The 13,445-nt window shown below is 37.6% G+C and overlaps 1 protein-coding gene across 3 annotated transcripts; it reads right to left on the reverse strand.

Annotated features, from left to right (window-relative positions):
* Positions 1 to 1,772: 1,772 nt before the first annotated feature.
* LOC129407275 (uncharacterized) lies at positions 1,773 to 7,469 on the reverse strand. 3 transcript variants are annotated; one of them, XM_055147898.1, is made up of 6 exons: positions 7,349 to 7,469; positions 6,345 to 6,489; positions 5,873 to 6,269; positions 5,187 to 5,342; positions 4,178 to 4,270; positions 1,773 to 2,918 (listed from the first exon to the last, which is right to left on the reverse strand). In XM_055147898.1, exons 2-6 carry the CDS (start codon positions 6,479 to 6,481, stop codon positions 2,601 to 2,603), a joined length of 1,101 nt encoding a protein of 366 aa, XP_055003873.1. In that variant the 5' UTR covers positions 6,482 to 6,489; positions 7,349 to 7,469; the 3' UTR covers positions 1,773 to 2,600. The 3 variants fall into 3 exon arrangements, with proteins under 3 accessions (XP_055003873.1, XP_055003879.1, XP_055003866.1); XM_055147904.1 differs by having other exon boundaries at positions 6,116 to 6,489; XM_055147891.1 differs by having other exon boundaries at positions 5,873 to 6,489.
* Positions 7,470 to 13,445: the final 5,976 nt, after the last annotated feature.

Raw genomic sequence — 13,445 nt, forward strand, 5'->3', positions numbered from 1 at the left:
TGGATTGAACCTAGACCAGGTTTTGGTTCAGTAAGAGTCACAGTCAGGAGAGTCTTGGTGGTTGATTGTTTGTGCTTCGTTTGTGTTGCTTTAGTTTTGGAGATATTAACGACCTTTTACAGATCAAATTGGGGTCAGTCAGCCCCAAGGAAGCTTCAAAATGCTCTAAAACTCTCAAAATCGTGTCATTTGTTTGTGTTTTGTTTGTGGGATTTTTTTATTTTATTTTGCTGTTTATTATTTTGTCATCCAGTAGTCTGATTCTTGAGCCGGTTTCACTTTGTAGAAACCGTCTGACCTCGCGGCATTTGGTCTCTGCTTTTGACTCGTCCTTGAACCTAGACCAGGTTTTGGTTCAGTAAGAGTCACAGTCAGGAGAGTCTTGGTGGTTGATTTTATGATTAATCTGACCTCAAACACAAACCTACACAAAAAAAAAAACTTTGATTATTTGTGTTTCATTTAGGGACGGGCATTCGATGAAATTTTCTTAATCGATCGTCAAGAGAATTAACGATCGATTATTGATTAATCATTAACGTTTTTATATTAAAATGATCATCATTATTATTACTATCTGCACTAATCTGCATAAATAAATTCAACTTTACGACAAATAAACCGTAACGACTCTAGATCCACATCAGCTGTTTGACATTATAATGTGTTTAATTCAGTTTTGTTCAAATCTCACAGAAACAAAACTTAAAACCACATCACTAATTTACATAAACTAAGTGAAGATAAAACTCCAGCTCTTGTGTCGCTGATGTGGTTCAACTTGTGTTGGATTAAAAGACATGACTCAGGTGAATACAGGTCAGTGTGACCAGATTTGTGTTTGTCAAAACCAGGACAGCGTACGGGGGGAGGGGGGCGGGGCCTCGTCATCCACATTGAGCGACTCTCACCTGGAAAAACTTTTTCCCACTGGACACAGAAACATATGTGCTGCTTTATCCACTGTGCACATGGACTCACACTTGTCCCAACGCAACGGAAAGTGTGGAATTTCTTCTACAAATCCTGGTTAAATCCACATTTGTGCTTCGGTTCGTTACAGACTGACCCACTGTTTGTGTCTCGCTCCTTCTGATGCAGAGACACATGTACACACCTGTTTGGTCACGACACACACAGCAACATACATTCGGTTTGTCGATTAAAATGTACGTAATCGATGAAATTCTTAATGATCAATTATCGATTAATCGACTAATCATGCCCATCCCTAGGTTCATTTGTGCTGCAGAAAGTTTCATTTGTGCTGCTTTAGTTTTGGAGATATTAATGATGCTTTTATAGGTTTAATTGGGGTCGGCAGCCTCCAAGAAGCATCAAAATGCTCTAAAATGCCCAAAATTGTGTCATTTGTTTGTGTTTTGTTTGTGTGATTTTTTTTATTTTATTTTGCTGTTTATTATTTTGTCATCCAGTAGCCTGATTCATCCGTCGGCTTTATAGAAACTGTCTGACCTCGCAGCATTAGGATTCGTTCGCTCGACAGTAGGCGAGTACTTTTTTTTATTTAACCAATCGCTGCTGTTTGGTCGTGACGTTTGTAATGCGCCAAATCCCGTAGGAAGAAGGACAATAACAGGAGTGTGACGATATCCAAGTCTCACGAAACGATATTTATCCCAGAATGTGGTCTCTGCTTTTGACTCGTCCTTGAACCTAGACCCGGGTTTTGGTCCAGAGAGAGTCACAGTCAGGAGAGTCTTGGTGGTCAATTTTACGATTAATCTGACGTCAAACGCAAACCTACACTCAAAAAAATAATTCTTTAAATTTACTTAAAAGCCTTGCGTCAAGCGGTTGCACGCAACCACATTGAGTAATTGTTGTGAAGCATGCTTATATAGTATGAACTTAACATACTTCTATAGGATCCATGTAGATGGATTAAATATATGCAAGCTATCTTGATTACATAGTTACTACTCAACCTTATAGAATACAAAATACATAATTGCATTGCGTAATTCCTTTATAATATATTTCATAATAATTACTCAACATACTTAGGTAAATCTTAAGAATTTGCCTTCTTAGCCCTAATTCACACTGATTAAGTAACTTGTATTGATACCATTATATAGAACTTACATTACTACAGTAATTTAACATTATGAATAAAGCCCATTCATATTTACTCAATGCAGTTGCATGCAACCGCTTGACGCAACACTGTTAAATATTGCTAACAAAATCAAGTCAAGTTTCCCAGAAGTCAACAAAGAACAGCATCAGAAATCATTTTAAAACAATTCTGCATTTATTGTGCAGTTTTAACATTTTAACAGGATATTTTAAAACTAAAATCTGTATAAAAGGGCACATTTTTCTTCTTTTTTAAAATTTATATTAGGAAATAACTTTTTTCCAAACCAAAACATATGGTGCAAAATTCTAGCACTAGTATATTTTATATATATATATATATATATGTAAATAAAATGTCATTTGAGATCACCAAAAAATAAAACATTAATTTTTGTCAATACTGCCCAAATCTAGTGCAAAGTAAAAACTTAAAACAGCTGCCCATCTAAAATAATAATAATAATAATAAAGTTCTAGATCATGGTAAAGCCAATCTACTCAAGAAGCTTATTTTTTAAAACTTGAATTTTGTTTGACATTTTTTTGTTATCAAGCTCCATCAACATCTTCTGGAAAAATTCAAAAGTGTACTTGAGATCCTGTGGGTAGTTCAAGTTGAGCACATACATCAGTCCAAAGAGCAAAGGGAAGGCAGTGGCAACATCACGAAGTTCTTGCAGTACAGTGACTCCCTCAATGATGATTCCCACGTCCTCTGCTTCCTTTCCACCATCATCCCCTTCATGCAGGATAGCATAAATGCCAATGGCTGTCTTTGGCATTTGTTGCTGGGCATTATGGAACTCCACATCCTCAAACACAAAAAAGACACTATTACATGTTTTTCCAATAAGTTAAATGCATTAATTTTTTTATTTTTTTTAACAAGAGGTATAAATGTTACTTCGTCAAGTTTATTATTGTCCCTCCTGCAACGTCACAAATTATTAATGTAGAAGTTGAAAAGTCAGCGATGATTTTTCGCGATTAGTCAACTAGTCAGTACATTAATACATTTAAAAATGTTCAAAGATGGTTACGGAATGCTACTACAGAAAATGTTCAAATTAAGTTAAAAAATATAAATTGGATTATAATTATAAAATTAATTAATATAATTGGAATATTTCAGCGATGATTAATCATTGCATTTATATAGCTCCTTTCAAGATCCCCAAAGCGCTTTACAGTTCATTTTTAACTCAACACTCAGTGGTGGTAAACTACGACTGTAGCCACAGCTGAAGTGAGGCTGCCAATTTACGCCAGAGACCCCTCCGACCACCACCAACGCAAACACACACACACACACCTTTCACACTAGGCAATGTGGGTTAAGTGTCTTGCCTAAGGACACAATGACAGTTTTTGTCACTGGCACCCCACTGTGGCACCTGGAATTCCCAGTGGTCTTCCAAGTACTAACCAGTCCCGGCCTTGCTGAGCTTCTGAGATCTGACGGGATCAGGCTTTGACAAGCTGGTATGGCCACAATAGTAATAATGAGACCATATTTGTTATAAAATACCTTTTACATAATCTACTAGAGTCTGCATTGTAGAGTTAAAGATTGTGGTTATTAAAAATTACAATAATTTATAGTATACTAGACCTAATGAACATTGATGGCATGAATATGTTACCTCCCTGTGACATTATGAAGTAATACGATACTGGTTAACCTATGCATTTGCTCACTGCACATTAAACCCAACAACACATTGCATTTTTAGTTGCAGCTATGGACATGAGTTTGTAGAGGGCCCCAATTCATAGGGTTAAGGCTATCCACGTTCCCCTTGCAAAGACAGCACTGGTGTCTATTTTAAGTATAAAAGTATTAAATCCTGTGGAAAGGTTTGGCGTGAGTAATGTCTTCTGCAACACTAAAGAAAGCTATAATATAAAAACTAAAATTTTCAAACTTGTACACATGAATCAAGTGTGCTGGACACAAATAATTCATTACACCCACACATACATTAATCCAAAACCATTAGTCATTCACAATAAGCAAGTAAAATTCTAATAGTTTCCATACAATTACTAACATTTCACACAATAAACTTACCACGTATTCTTTTATGATGTTGCTTGGGTCTTCATTCAGATAAACAGCAAGGGCCTTCAAGGTACAACATCTCCTTGTGTCAATGGAGTCTCTCTAAAATAAATAAATAAAAAATAATAAATCTGGCATACAACAGGATATGTAAGGCTTTCATACTTTAATATTACTTTATTCATTCTATGTGTGCCAAGTTAAACCAATTTTATATATATAAAAAAATCCAATACCAATTATATTGTGATTTAAACTTAACATAAATTTTTTACAGTAAAATTTTAAATATCTACTTTTTTTATATTTTACTACCCTGTCTATCAGGGGTCGCCAACCTTTTTCTCCTAGAGAGCCACTTTTACGAACCAAAAATAGCAGAGAGCTACTCCTGTTAGCAGTTGCAAGAAACATTCTAAGTATAGTGGCAATTATAAGCCTTAGATGGGGAAAACATACAAACATCTTTAGTTAAGCATCCAAAATATAACCATTGTAAATGTATAGGCATGTGATAAATCTAATTTGAATTATTCAATGCAGTATGTGGAGAGAATCCATCTATCATTTGTTCTTCAATATAAAACCAAAAATAAGAAAATGAAAAAACAACAGTTTTCTTCATTATTTGACTCTAAAACCAAAATGAAAAAATGGATAGCGATTAATTTTTTCAGTTTTCGATTTTGTGTTTAAAATGAATGGAAAAAATGGATAACAGCAGTTTCCCGTTTCCGTAACTTAAAATGTGATGCCGGACATTTGCACTGCATACGGATTGAACCAGGACTGAGACCGGGACTGAAAACGGTTCAGTTCCGGTCTCAAAATAATAAAGACAATTAATGAAGAAAACTGTTGTTTTTTTCATTTTCTTCTTTTTGGTTTTATATTGAAAACCTAATGACACATGGACTGGAGAGCTAGTGGTAGCTCCTGAGAGACAGGTTGGAGACCCTTGCTGTATACTTGGGAGTTGTGAAATTATTCATTCACAAGTAAATTTAAAATGACAAACCTCATCAATTCCTGCCATAATTTCTGTGATCTTGCGTCCAGGTTTTCCTCCCTTCTTTCTGAAGATTTTCACCAGTTTAGGAGTGTAAAGATCCAGCTGTGACATAAACCTTGAGGTCAACGGCATTGTGGTGATTCGTCTGAACTCTGCATTTATCTAAAAGACAGTGAAAGAAAAATGTATTTAAAAACATTTTCTTTTGTTATTTTTTCCCTGCCCCAAGAGCCAAATTATAAAGATATATAGCCTGTAATCTTTGTGGCGTTTCAAAAGTCTTACTCTCTCCCTTAAAAAGGTAAGTGTGTTCTGATGTATTTTTGTCAAATTAAAAAATTTGACATTAGAGGAGTTTTGGCCCAGTGTAAAACATGGTCCCTATAGTAATTTCCTAGTATGTCATCGTTTACAATCAGGAAGTAAAATTATAAATGTAAAAAATTGCCAAACTGGGATAAAATTTGTAAAATGTTTAGAAAAGTCGTAATTATCTAAACTGTCTTTTAGTAAAATTAGTTCCCTAACTTCAGGAGCCTCTTTAACCTCTAAGTTTAATTATTAGCGTACAAAAATTGGTGTCAATATTGTCTTCTCCTACCATATTAGACTTTATGATTGTTGTGTGAGCATGCAATTTGTATGAGAGGCATGTTTTAATGACAACAGCATTATAAGCCAACATGGCATACCTCTCGATGTGAAAAGAGAGCAGGCCATCTACTTTTGAAATCTGCAATAAAAGGCATGTCTTGAACAATCTCTTGTCTCCTGTATGGAAAAGTTTTCTCCATCTTTGTTTTAATCAGTTCATCATTGTTCCTTTTCTGGATTTCAGAGAGAAGGGCAACTCTATCTTCCTCTTGACTTTCTTTATTCTCACCAGGTGGATAATCTGGGCAAAAGTTGACTTCGGCTCTTCGTGCCTTTTTTACCTGATTTGGGTGGACATTTTCATCACCTCTACGTTTAAGGGAATTTATCTTTAGTTCACTGCATCCCATATTTCTGAGGCTGCTTCGATAGTTGCCCATCTTCTGCTTTAATGTGATTTTCCAGGTCGAATAGCCAGTCTCTGAGCCCAACTCTCTTAAAAATGGATATTTACCAATGAGCGCTTTGCAAACATCATCAAATTCCAAATCAGAAGGGTATGGTTTGTACCTAAGGATTTCAGAAGCCAAGCTTTGCATAATGTCACTTTTTAACTTGGGTGGCGGGATGAAAAGAGCTCCAGTCTTCACAAATTCATCATTCATCCTTGTTGACACCACTTTCCTGCACAATTTACACTGCCACATCAAGACATCTGTGGAAAATAAAGACAAAGTGTAAGACACATAATTTTCAATAGCATTTTTAATATTTTAAGTAATCCTCTTGTTATTTTACATGCACTGCCTTCTGAAACTGGATTCTCAAAATCTTTAACTAACATGTATACTTGCACTGTGTAATTTATTCCTGTAAATCAGGGACTGCAGATAGAAACAAGCTACTTAGCTATAGTCTGGTGCAGTCATACTTGTTTTTATGATCTTAATGTGTCTCTACATTGTCCCTTAAAATAAAAACTACGTGATCTGAGCCACAAACTGTCCGACTTTACTACAGACGTCTTTCCCCTCCCCCTGTTGCCGCCGCGCACTCTCGTCCACAATACAGGCGCAGTTCATTTCGAAAAACCCTAATATAACTGCGGGAGTGACCCTGCATGCACGAAGCCTACCGACAGCATTTACGACACGGTAGTAGAAGACTGCCTTATTTTCAAACTCCCCTCGTCACCGGGACACAGCACGTAGTTCCGCAGTCCCGTCCTCACGTCACCCCGGCGATTGTGCTAGCCCTCCGCCGCCTCCGGCCACACCCAGGCCACACCCAAGGGTCCGCCCCGCTGTCATACCTTGTCCCCCACGCCAGTGTACGCGTATGCAAAAGGCAGCAGCCTGAGTGTGTACCACGAATCTACTAAAATAACGGTCGGTACACAACAAGGGCAAGAAGTCTTACAAAGACTTAAAAAAAATGGTGGACGTACGCAAACTATTCATTAGAGCCCAATACATGCTTGTGACGATTCATGAATATTACATACAGTCAAAATGTCAGAACAAGTAACGATGTAAAGTACATTCAAAGTTATTAATTAGTAATAAAATAATTACCAATAAATCCAAGCGAAAACTCCGAAGACCTCGTGGTTCAGGGCCGATCCATGTTCAGGGCAGGTAAACTTTGCGCATGCGTGTTGGCTCACATTTTGAGCGCGCAACAAAGCAAGTCAGCTACGGAATACCAGAAGGACAAAACCTTGCTTATATTTAAGGCTTCCGTAATCCCTTCAAATAGCCTTGAGTAAGCCAAATATTGAATGTATTTCATGATATTTACACAAGCATTTCAAAAATGTGTCAAAAATCAAAATATGTAAATAAAAACAACAAAATACATTAGTAAAGTACACAGCCAAATCATTTTTCTGAGTGTACAAAAAACTATGTCAATCGTTTGTGTTGCTTTAGTTTTGGAGATATTAATGATTCTTGTAAAGGTCAAATTGGGGTCGACCAGCCCCAGGGAAGCATCAAAATGCTCTAAAACGCCCAGAATGTTGTCAATTCCTTTGTGCTTAGTTTGTGCTGCAAAAAGTTTTGTTTGTGCAGATTTGGTTCTTAAAATATGAACAGTTTTATTTTCAGCCGATGACGTCATCCAGTAATCAGTCTGGCGCCACCTAGTGCCTCCGCTCAATTTAATTTCTCTCCAGTGACTAGATCAGGAATCAGAAAACACTAGACAGTTTGCAAAAACCCTGCAAGTTGTAGATCACACACCGAGCCAATCAGCTGTGAGCTGTGAAGTCATGACGTCAAACTGGTGGCGTCTGTTTGTGTCCCTTTTGTGCAACAGAACAACAGTAAACAAAGCGTCGAGATGTAGACGAAGACACACATTCTGTGTTAACAACGATTTCCGGAACAAAGAGAATGTTTGGTGAATTTTATCAAAGGGAAAGACGTTATTGTCCTTCTTCCTACGGGATTTGGCGCATTACATACGTCTCGACCAAATGACAGCGATTTGTTAAATTAAAAAAAGTCCCCGCCTCCTGTCGAGTGAACGAATCCTAATGCTGCCGGGTCACACAGTTTGTACGAAGTGAAACTGATGAATCAGATTATTCATCCAGCCCCTCAAAATGTTAAACAGCCTCAAAACAGCAGAAAATGAAACATTTGTATTTCGTTTGTGCTGTTTTGTGATGTGACAATTTTCATTTGAGTATATTTCTAAAATGTCTAAAATTATGAATTATTATTTTTGCTAAAATTATATGACGTCATTTCCACTCAGCTGACGGAGGCAAATTCCACAAAACTAATGAATATGAACGATCTTTAGTAAATTGCTTTTGATTCATATTTTATACAATAATACAGAATTTTACACAACCTCATGTCGTTCGTCTTCAATAGTCTTGTGGAGTTTTGTTAAAGCCGCTGGCCTCAACTGAGCAGAAATGACATCATATAATTTCCGCAAAAATAATAAACAATTTTAGAAATAAACTCACAAATGAAAATTGTCATAGCACAAACGAAACACAAATATTTGGTATAATTTTCTGCTGTTCTGAAGCGATTTAACATTTGGATTGTCTGGATGGCGTCATCTAGCCTGATTCATCAGCCGGTTTCACTTCGTGGAAACCGTCTGACTTCACAGTGTTAATATTCGTTTGCTCGTTGGTTGGCAGGTACTTTGGTCTAACTGGTGTATTAACCCCAAATCCCGTAGGAAGAAGAACAATAACGTCTTTCCCCTTGATTAAATTCACCAAACATTCTCTTTGTTCCGGCTTTAAATCCTCGATCTGGGGAATCGTTGACAACACAGAATGTTTGTCTCTTCGCTTGAACTTGAAGGTCAGTGACTTGGGACTTGACTCGGACTTGAGGCCTGTGACACATCGTTAACAAGGAGAAAACAGCTTTGGTTAATATTTACTTATTTATTAGTAATCTTCTTACTCCTTAACAGTGTTGGGAAGGTGACTTTTAAAATGTAATCCCCTACAGATTACAGATTACACACCCCAGAATGTAGTTTGTAACATAATCCATTAATGACTTAAAGTGAGTAATGTAATCTGAATACTTTGGATTACTTGATTTGCTGTAGAGAAACAAAGACGAGGAAATCGTAACAAAAGTTGTTTTATCTGCTAAAAGAAAATAAAAATCCCAAACTTTACTGAACCAAATTAAAAAATATTATTGATAGAAGAAGAAGAAACATGGTCCATCCAGCAGGATTTAGTCCTGTTAAATACTGTTAGATCCTGTTTTAGACCTGGTTTAGTCCTGGTTTAGATCTAGTTTAGACCTGGTTTAGTCCTGGTTTAGATCTAGTTTAGACCTGGTTTTAGTCCTGGTTTAGATCTAGTTTAGACCTGGTTTTAGTCCTGGTTTAGATCTAGTTTAGACCTGGTTTAGACCTGGTTTAGATCTAGTTTAGACCTGGTTTTAGTCTTGGTTTAGTCCTGGTTTAGATCTAGTTTAGACCTGGTTTAGACCTGGTTTAGATCTAGTTTAGATCTGGTTTAGTCCTGGTTTAGATCTGGTTTAGACCTGGTTTTAGTCCTGGTTTAGTCCTGGTTTAGATCTAATTTAGACCTGGTTTAGACCTGGTTTAGATCTAGTTTAGATCTGGTTTAGTCCTGGTTTAGATCTAGTTTAGATCTGGTTTAGACCTGGTTTAGACCTGGTTTTAGTCCTGGTTTAGATCCTGGTTTAGATCTGTTTTTAGATCTGGTTTAGACCTGGTTTTAGTCCTGGTTTAGATCTAGTTTAGACCTGGTTTAGACCTGGTTTAGATCTAGTTTAGACCTGGTTTAGACCTGGTTTAGATCTGGTTTAGACCTGGTTTTAGTCCTGGTTTAGATCTAGTTTAGATCTGGTTTAGTCCTGGTTTAGATCTAGTTTAGACCTGGTTTAGACCTAGTTTAGATCTGGTTTAGACCTGGTTTTAGTCCTGGTTTAGATCTAGTTTAGACTGGTTTAGACCTGGTTTAGATCTGGTTTAGTCCTGGTTTAGATCTGGTTTAGACCTGGTTTAGTTTCCGGCAATGAGTGGAATTACCAAAAAAAAAAAAAAAAGGGAGTAGCCCAAAATGTGAAAACAGTAAAATCCCTCTGTGTAATCCATTTATTTTAACAAAGTAACTGTAATCCAATTACCACTCACTGAAACAGTAACTGTAACTGAATACAGTTACTCGGGTACATGTAATCTGTTACTCCTCAACACTGCTCCTTAATATCAGCTCACTGCAAAAAAAACTTGGCCAAAATGTAAGATATAAACACTTAAATTTATCAGAAAATGACTCAAAAGTGTTGAAATTATTTGTCCCTGCAGCGAGATCATTTGACTTGACAAATTATCCTAAAGTAAACAATTGGCCGGTGCCCAAACCTGCACTTTTGGAGTTTTTGCGAACCGTCTAGTGTATTTTGATTCCTGATCTTGTCGTTGGAAATAAATGAAATCTTAAGAACCACAATCACACAAACCAAACTTTTTGCAGCACAAACGAAGCACAAACGATTGACTCCATTTTGTGCCGTTTTTGAGCTTTTTTAAATCTTCCTGGAAGCTGCCGACTCCAAGTTTGACCTATGAAAGAATCGTTAATATCTCTGTAATGTAGCCAGTCCATTACTTGGGCCTAGTTAAAAGGTAAAATGAGGAACTGAAACAAAGTTTAAGAAATGTTTATTGAAAATCTATGTGCAGATTGAAGTTACCTGTTATTTAAAAAAAAAAAAAAGAAAGAAAAGGGAAAAAGTAAAAGTGCATTTAAATTGAAGTAATTGTACTTTACCCTCTGGTGTGGTCTGCCTCAGGTGCTCCGGCCAAAACAGTCCCCGGGGAGCCAGAGCACCTTAAGAAGGTTCCGGAGCAGCCAACCATGTTGTTTGGAGGAGGGGAGCACAATTTTTTAACTGGTTCTATTTAGTATTTTAGGGCATTGAACACTGCTAATTTAAATAAAGATATATACATTTTTGTAATTAATGTAATTGGATGTTGTTTGGGCACTGTTTTGATAGTTGTTTTTAGATATTAAATGTACAGGTTAGTGGAGCTTACCTGATCGTTAAAGTGGGCTCACCCAATTAGGACAGGGCCTTTAAAAGAAGCCAGCCTCACCTTGTTCAGGGGGAGGTACTGTGTGAGCGCAGGTAACTGCTATACCTGTTTTAACTAGTGATGGGCAGATGAAGCTTCATGAAGCATTGAAGCCTTTCATCCAGTTGCTTCACTCTGGTGCAAAGCTTCCTGAAGCTTCATTTGCTCTAGCAGGACGTCTACTGGATGCAAAAAATATCAGTTGACATGAATTTGAAGTGTGTTGCATTTTGCAGAAAGCCTGTGAATAAAACTGTCAGCAAAGTAAAGAAGTATGCAAAACATGTATATTGTAGTGATGTATACTGTGTGTGTATATATAAATATAAATAATATATATAATATATTTTATATTATATATATATACTGGCAGTATGGAAAATTATTATTTGGAAATTATGAAAAAGCTAATGATCATTTCCAGTGAGGTGAGGGGGGTTGGGGTTGGAGTTTGGACAGTGATTGTGCTTTTGTAACGTTGGGTGATTATGGTTCAGGGACACATCATTGGTTTTTATTTAAAAACAACAGTTTCTCCACTGTGGCAGGTCTCAGGCCATTTCTTTTTTTGACAATATTTCTCCTGCTTTCGAAAACACTCACAGGACACAGATGAGGCAGGCGGACACAAGAATGCCACTGCTAATTTATATAAATGGGGATAGACATATTTCTGTCCTCCAGCCTTCCAGTATTTGGCTCCATCCTGCACCGTTGGACCTCAGTATGTGCGTCTGCTGTTACATTTTGTGTTTGTGTCTGACTCTGTCATCCAGGCGACGCCACAGGTTGTTACCTAAGAAATAAGAATTGTTTTTTTTGTGAGTTTAAACTGTCTCCAAACTTCCAAACTCTCACTGATCTCAACTCTCCATCAAACACCCACATTTTGAATGAAGACTGAGCAGTTTATTTCGCTGTCAAAACTCGCGGCAAAACCCGAACCACTTCCTGAATCAGTCACGTGGTGCAGCCGGGCAGCGAGGCTTCGGACGTCATCACTTTCAGCTCCTCCCCTAAATGAATCAAGCCTCGATAAGCGCTTCGCAGGAAACGCCCCCTCCTCTACTCGACACAACGCCTCGAAGACTCGACACGGAACGTCACATCACTAGTTTTAACCTTTTTGGAATTTTTGTAAATAGTTTTTGTTTTGTCTTTAATAAATGCACTGGGATCTGCACTGTAAACTGGCTCAACTTGACTCTGTTCCTCCTAAAACCGCTGACGTTGCCACCAGGCTTTTACAATCTCCAAAAACTAAAACAGCACAAATGAAACTTTTTGCAGCACGAACGATTGACGTAGTTTTTGTGTCGGTTTGTGTTTTTGACGGGGGCCAACTTCACCGAGGTTTTAATCTGTCTGTGTTTTGTTTGAGTAACTCTTTATTATTCGTCTGTCTACATCTCTGAAACTCTAAACGCTCTGTCCCACTTTGTGATGTCATGAAGCGGCAGTTTTCAACTTAACAGCTCCTTTTACCTTTTAAAAGTCCAGTGGAGATCGGCGATTCCAGTCCCTTTAAATCAGTTGTAATGGGGCCTCCCCTCGCAGGCGCAGACGGATCCTCTTGTTTTATTCACTAAAGAAACTAAATCTTTGCTAAAACCTTCTAATCCAGCTCGACTCCTGCTAGAATTACCTCAACCTGTTCCTTATTTATTTACGTTTGGTCCTTTTTGAGATTCACAATCGCTTTTTCAACAGATTTATTCTAGTCCTGGTTTAGACCTGGTTTAGACCTGGTTTAGTCCTGGTTTAGACCTGGTTTTAGTTCTGGTTTAGACCTGGTTTAGACCTGGTTTAGACCTGGTTTAGACCTCCTGGACCTGGTTTAGTCCTGGTTTAGTCCTGGTTTAGACCTGGTTTAGTACCTGGTTTAGTCCTGGTTTAGACCTGGTTTAAGACCTGGTTGGGTTTAGACCTGGTTTAGACCTGGTTTAGTCCTGGTTTAGACCTGGTTTAGACCTGGTTTAGACCTGGTTTAGACCTGGTTTTAGACCTGGTTTAGACCTGGTTTAGTCCTGGTTTAGTCCTTAGTCCTGGTTTAGACCTGGTTTAGTC

The sequence above is a fragment of the Boleophthalmus pectinirostris genome, unplaced genomic scaffold, assembly GCF_026225935.1.
Source record: "Boleophthalmus pectinirostris isolate CB_2022bp ecotype Guang Dong unplaced genomic scaffold, ASM2622593v1 HiC_scaffold_1104, whole genome shotgun sequence".
In the NCBI taxonomy this organism is placed as follows: domain Eukaryota; kingdom Metazoa; phylum Chordata; class Actinopteri; order Gobiiformes; family Gobiidae; genus Boleophthalmus; species Boleophthalmus pectinirostris.